This window comes from Triticum aestivum, chromosome 3A (assembly GCF_018294505.1).
Source record: "Triticum aestivum cultivar Chinese Spring chromosome 3A, IWGSC CS RefSeq v2.1, whole genome shotgun sequence".
NCBI classification, from domain to species: Eukaryota; Viridiplantae; Streptophyta; class Magnoliopsida; order Poales; family Poaceae; genus Triticum; species Triticum aestivum.
The window spans coordinates 652,961,774-652,968,551 of NC_057800.1; the positions used below are offsets into that span (position 1 = coordinate 652,961,774).

The 6,778-nt window shown below is 46.2% G+C and overlaps 1 protein-coding gene across 1 annotated transcript; it reads left to right on the forward strand.

The window, feature by feature from the left end:
* The first annotated feature begins 2,451 nt into the window (after nucleotides 1-2,451).
* On the forward strand, nucleotides 2,452-6,778 carry LOC123058948 (inactive protein kinase SELMODRAFT_444075). The gene is made up of 9 exons (XM_044481616.1): nucleotides 2,452-3,119; nucleotides 4,046-4,182; nucleotides 4,298-4,395; nucleotides 4,507-4,862; nucleotides 5,137-5,544; nucleotides 5,641-5,801; nucleotides 5,887-5,960; nucleotides 6,074-6,218; nucleotides 6,313-6,778. The coding sequence occupies exons 1-9, from the start codon at nucleotides 2,663-2,665 to the stop codon at nucleotides 6,538-6,540; spliced, it is 2,064 nt and encodes a 687-aa protein (XP_044337551.1). The 5' UTR covers nucleotides 2,452-2,662; the 3' UTR covers nucleotides 6,541-6,778.

A 6,778-nucleotide genomic window follows, 5' to 3' on the forward strand; every position in this document is an offset into this window, starting at 1 on the left:
ATCACTCCTAATGAGATCTCTATAGTGTAGCTATACGTCGAGCTCATCGAGGGTGATTTCCTCCTTAACCACTTCCTTTACGGCTCTGTCATGCAACCCCTCAAGTGTGAACCTCGAGGGTGGATCCTCTTACGTTCAGCTTGATGATAACATCGAGTGGAATTCTTCGGGGGTGATTCCTCGGGTCTCCTCTTTGGTGTTAGACACACAGTTACTATGGTTACTATGACTTTGCATTGAACCATGTTACTAAAGACGAGTCGGCCCTGAGGGGTACCCGCGCGAGCTTAATAGCGAGTGATGTGGAGTCGGGTTGACCTGGAAGGTGCTCGCGAGATACTTACGAGGCGTGGCCGGGCATTCTTAGCCCTTGCCGCAAGTACTCGAGACGGGGCGACAGGGTCACATCGAGCGTGAGTCTCTTCTCGTTACCGCGTGCTTCTAATCCACTATAGTTTGGATATTTGATCTGAGGGGCCTCTGGCCTGATAGCACTAACCATCACGTGGGCATAGTATGGGTGTTCTGCGTCGTATGCATCAGTCTTAATAGACGTCAACGACTGAGCGGCGCGCGCCGGGTTGGACTGGTAAGCACCTGCCTTTTTGAAGGAGGTAGCTAGGTCTGCTCATCGGCCGCGTACGCAACGTGCAGGAGTTCCCGAGGAGATGACCCATGAACCCTGGGGGCATAGGTTTAGTCCGGCGTGTTGACCTCTCTTCTAAGCCTAGGTCGGGTTGCGGCGTATTGTTTGGCCAAGGTCGGGCATGACCCAAGAAAGTGTGTCCGACCGGAGTTAATCGAGCGTGGTGGATAAGTTGCTGCACCCCTGCAGGGAAGAAAACATCTATCGATAGCCTGTCCTATGGTAACGGACACTTGGAGTTGTATCTCGATCGATACAACTAGAACTGGGTACTTGAGATGAGACATGGAGATAAGACTTGGATATGAGATGATAACTGGATAGTATGGCTCTGTGATTGCTTTCTCGCTGGGAGTCGAGAAAGGATCTCTGGCCGAGGTTGATAACACTACTACTTTACATTATGTTGATTTGTACTCTTCTATATGCTGCAAGATGCTTGAAGATGCTAGTCTTCGATAGGCTAGGCTTCCCCTCCTCTTCTGGCATTCTGCAGTTTAGTCCACAGATACAACCATTTTCCTTTGATACAGATGCGTACTTAGTTTAGATCTGATGTAAGTCTTGCGAGTACTTTGGATGAGTACTCATGGGTGCTTTGCTACCTCTTTTTCTCCATACCCAATTGTTGCGACCAGATGACGGATTCCAGGAGCCAAACGACACCACTGAAGACTACTGCTACCCCGAGGGTGCCTACTACTACATGACGGCCGCTGACGACCAGGAGTAGTTAGGAGGCTCCTAGGCAGGAGGCCTTGCCTTTTCGATCGTTGTTGATTTTGTGCTAGCTTTCTTAAGGCAAACTTGTTTAACTTATGTCTGTACTCAGATATTGTTGCTTCTGCTGACTCTTGTGTATTCGAGCTTATGTATTCGAGCCCTCGAAGCCCCTAGCTTGTAATATAAAGCTTATATTATTTTAATTTGTGTCTAGAGTTGTGTTGTGATATCTTCCCGTGAGTCCTTGATCTTGATCGTACACATTTGCGTGTATGATTAATGTACGGTCAAATCAGGGGCATCACATATTTGAATAATTATTTGCCTTCCGAACCATTTGTTGTTGCATTAATTATTCGAATTTAAATATTTGTTGTGACGAAGACAGTTGTTGTATTGTGATTTGCCTTTTGGACCATTTATAAGTTTGGTTTATATTGTGATTCTATTAAGTTTATATTTGTTGAAAATCATGAATTTGCAAACCTTTTAAAAATTTGCGGTACCGTGAGGCGTGAGGCTTCCAGCACGGATCATATCCTGTAAAATCATGCCACAAAAATTTTGCAGGACAAGTTTACATGATCTGTTCCACCGAGGCCTCACAGTACCGCATTTGTTCTTTTTACATACGGCTCTTATAACAAATTTGCGGGACGAGTGATCTGGATATGCTGGAGTTGCTCTGAGAGTTTCATCCGAGGTCCTGCGTGCAAAAGCCAAAGCCCTTATATTAGATGTAGTTTTCATTGGGGGTCCTTCTAAGGAATGCGATGTAACCGAAATTGCACACTCATGTCAGCTCCTAGGTCATTCGGGAACCTTAAACAATCATTTCGCAATGGCAACATAACAAGCTCGATGACTAGGACGACATTTTTTTCCCCCAAAATAAAATGAAGTACTCAAAGAAGAGAAAGAGTGATTCGTAACCATAATTTACCCCAAGACGGAGGAAAGCACACGGTTGCGGAATTCATCCTGGAGTTAAAAACTTAAAATATGGATCGAAAGGGACCAGCGGCTTATATAACGAGTTCCTTCGAAGAAAAAACTTATACAACGAGTTCGTTATACAGGCGAGCGCCCGCCCATCCCTGCTCCCTCGCTCCTCGCTCCCTCGCCGCCTCCGCCGGCGAGAATCTCCGCCCGCGACGCGACAACAGCAAGGCGCCCGACCAGCCGCCGCGTCGCCTCGGATCATCCTCCGGCCACCTGACTGGCAATGAGGTGCCCGCCATATATTCGCTGCGGGCGCCTTCGAGATGCCCCCCGCGCCAGCCGCCCCACCGAATGTACTCCGTGCTCTCGCGAATATACTCCGCGGCGCGCAGCCGTCTCCAGGTACTAATAGCCTCGCTCCCGGCCGGCCCCGATGGCAGCAGGGACTCGCATCGCCGCCGCCGCCGCCGGGACGACCGCAGCAGGAGCAGCGGCACCAGCACCCCCATCAGCACGCCCGCGTCCATGTACTCCGCGCTCAGCCCGGTGGACACCCACGCCGTCGCCACCGCCGCGGCGGCCAAGCTCGCGATGGACCCTCCGGGCGCCGGGTCGGCCCCGATGCCCATCTCCCTGTCGCCGCTCCTCCCGCCACCGCAGATGGTCGTGGTGGCGCTCGACGCCACCCGCGACCACCGCGAGGTGGAGGTCAGGATGTCGCTCAGGGCGCTCGTCGCGCGGGGCGACATACTTCGCGGCGGCGACTCCCTCCTCGTGCTCGGCGTTCTCCACTCCGTCGCCAATCCGAGTGAGGGCCGAGCTCCCCCTTTAGGTCTCTATTTCCCGTCGGGTTGCGGTCTCTTAGCCATTCTGCTCGACCTAATTAACCCACTCTTGTTTAAATTGCTCTTCTCGAGTCTACATTCATCATTCATGTGCTCAATTGAACTTCCCAAAAATGCTTCCTAGTTGCGATCGACCTCTGTAGTTGAATATTGTGTCCATGCTTATATACATAGGTGATAGACTGATACATTTGGAATGTCAATGTGTTATATTGAAGTTGATTCTTAATTTCTGTCATCCATGTGCTAATTAGATTATCATTGTAGTGGTCAGGTAGAAAACTTTAGATGCTGTCCTCTCCTTGTTAGAGTGTGTGTTAGGTGTATTCATGCATGTCTGACAGATGCTTCCATATATGTGCTGATTGGCTTTCAGTCCTGCTGGTCACTGTTTCACTAGTCATTTGGTAATAGATGTCCCTTGAAGAAGCATCATGGCATTTGGAATCACTGACATTTTAGACAAGGGTGTCACTATTGTCTATTGAGCTTCATAAATGGTATACTGACAAGGAAAATCGACTTTAAAACAGCAGAATGAAACGCATTATGTGTAAAAGTTACAAGTCGATGTTGCATAAACACATGATTTTTGTATGGGAGCAATTAGACTTCCCATTCTTTTTGTATAAGATAGACTGTCCATTCTTGTTTTGAGCGTATAATCCGAGTCAGAACTTCCAGCAATGCAGTGCTCTGTCCAGTTTTTTTTCAATCTGGCATTGAATTGTAGTGAGTGGTGGCTATCTCGTGCTCCTGATTATTGCTGTTGTTTGGGGATTTGGAGTCACTGTTCACTTCGTAGAGTATAGATTTTGGCTCCTACTTCAAATTAATATATTCATTTACTGAAGAACTTATATCTGTTGTACTTCTTTTGCGTTATTAGTGGGATACCAAACCAAAGCATCTAGTGATTCTTTTGCCGGGACGAGCTTGCGGTACCTAGGTGATCAGGTTGCGAAGAAAGCTGAATACTACAAAGACAAGCTCCTCCAGGATGTGGAGGAGCTCCGCCAAGTGGGGGTAACATTTCCTACATTCATTTTTCTGTTAGGATAAGTAGCTGCTTTACCAGTAGGACTTGCAATATTCTTGAAAACAATGGTTATATTCTGACGTTCATTTTGTTTTATTTCAGATTAGTGTGACCCTCAAAGTATGCCCTGGATCACCAGCAAAGGTTGTCATTATCCATGAAATCAATTCAAGTAAAGCTGCTTGGGTTGTATTAGATAGGTACCTGCATAATTTATTGTTTATAATCATTCCTGGCATGCTATCCTAATGGAGCATTTGTTTGTTCAGTAGTTAAAACTAAACTAGTATTGGTTTATAATGAATTTATAGGCACTTCAGACGAGATTTCAAGCACTTCGAAAAGCACATAGCCTGTAAGGTTGCGGCATTTCAAGATAACCTGTCAGTGCAGACCTTGAAGTCAATTAGAACAAATCTATCAAGCAAAAGTATGGGGGAGACGAAGGACCTACAAAACTTAGTAGTGTCACTTGATCTAAGTTCCAAAACACTAGATACTGACAAGGTCCGTGTGTCGATCAGGTCATCGCCTGTAAGTTACTTTGCCTCTCTAACCAATCATGAGATGTACTACACCCCCAGTGTGGTTGGTAGCAGCATCCAAGACTTCACACCGTCAATGAGCGTCACGTCCATCCCAGTGATCGATGAGACTGAATTCAATGGTATGACATATTTCTTCAATTAAGCACAATCATAAAGTTGCAACTAGCTTGTTTATTTTGCCGAAATGTTAAAATGGGACCTAGTAGCGCTTAAAAGGTAGAAAAGGCCTTTCTAATTCTAGTATCTCATTCATGCAGAATTCAAGAGCTTAGTTAAATATTTGTTCAATGTTGACCAAGTAGCTGTAGTTTTACCTTCCAAGAGATAATGTTACACAGGCCATCTACAATTCCGTATTTACTCATACTACGCATGCTCCCCTGATCTTTACAGCAAAATCTATTGAAGACAACATGATCGGCCAGTACGATTCATCAGAAAGACCAGTTCTATGTGCTGGTTGTGGGCTAAGATCAGTTCTTTACATCAAGGAATCCATGAAATATCCTTTCTCAGAGATCCAATCTGCAACAGCTGACTTCTCAAGTGAGAATTTGGTGGGTGAGGGAGGATTTGGGCATGTGTATAAAGGGAGACTCAAGGATGGCCAGGTCATTGCAGCTAAGTTGCGTAAAGAAGCTAGCTCGCAGGGCTATACCGAGTTCTTCTCTGAAGTGCAAGTGCTCAGCTTTGCCCGCCATCGGAACATTGTCATGTTGCTTGGGTATTGTTGCAAAGAAAGCTACAACATCTTGGTGTATGAGTATATATGCAACAACTCTCTTGAGTGGCATTTATTTGGTGCGTGCTTGGTATGCATAAAGTTAATTCATAATATGAAGATGGTGACAAACATAACCTTAGCTTGCTCTTTTCTTTTGCCACTTGATGAAACAGACAAGGCAGCAGGCTTACTGGAGTGGCACAAGAGGCATGCTATTGCCCTTGGTATAGCAAAGGGGCTGCGCTTTCTGCATGAAGAGTGCCGCGCCGGTCCAATAATTCACCGGGATTTGCGCCCAAGCAATGTACTGTTGACACATGACTTTGTTCCTATGGTAAGCTAGACCTCACTTCTTACTGGTACATTTGAAGGTGCAAATCCTTATCTGTTCTGTTGTAATTACGTCCTGTCTTCCACAGCTTGGGGATTTTGGTCTTGCTAAATGGAAGGCTGTCAATGCTTCTATTCATACAAGGGTTCTGGGGCAATCAGGGTCAGCACAAAACTCTCTAATCCTTCCGATAATCTCAACTCTGTTCCATTTTATGCTACCCTTTTGCTCCTGTATTTCTGACAATGCCAGGATTTTCTTGTCATGTCCATCAGATACTTGGCGCCTGAGTATGCTGAATATGGCATAGTTTCTGTCAGAACAGATGTGTATGCCTTTGGCATCGTTCTTTTCCAGCTGATATCGGGTCGCAAGGTGCTCGAGGAACATGAAGGGCAGTGCACGCACATATTGCAATGGGTATTCTTTTTAGTAGATTCTTCTCCTTTTCATTTGCCAACGTCTTATAGCCGATTTGCAGCATTCATTTTCTTGCATCTCTATACATTTTCAGGCAGAGCCTTTGGTGGAGAGTCTTGCACTGCACGATCTGATCGACGAGCGCATTGCAGATACATACGACACGTATGGGCTGTATCATCTAGCCAGAGCAGCATATCTCTGTGTCAGGACAAACCCGGAACAGCGGCCTTCTATGGGGGAGGTTGTCCGTCTTATCGAGACAGAGAATGAGCATATCAGGGATTTGTCCCGACAATTCATCCCACATTTTACAAAGTAAAAAGAGAGAGAGAGAGAGAGAGAGAGAGAGAGATCCTACGGAGAAGCCCCGTGGACAATATATTAAAGGTAGAGCCCACCCGAGTGAGGTAGAGTCAAAGCCAGGTCAGCAAGGATGCGGCACTGCGACCTTACCACTCACATTTTACGAAGTGAAGAAATAGTCCAAAGGAATCCAGTATGATATTTCATCAGTGAAGTTTCTATGATGCTCGCAGAGGAATATCTCCACTTCTCAC

Bases quoted from the DNA above. Each gene is read 5' to 3' on its own strand.
- LOC123058948 (XM_044481616.1), top strand. From the start codon at position 2,663: ATGTACTCCGTGCTCTCGCGAATATACTCCGCGGCGCGCAGCCGTCTC. The intron at 4,183-4,297 runs GTAACATTTCCT...GTTTTATTTCAG, and splicing joins AGGAGCTCCGCCAAGTGGGG to ATTAGTGTGACCCTCAAAGT. The intron at 6,219-6,312 runs GTATTCTTTTTA...ATACATTTTCAG, and splicing joins GCACGCACATATTGCAATGG to GCAGAGCCTTTGGTGGAGAG.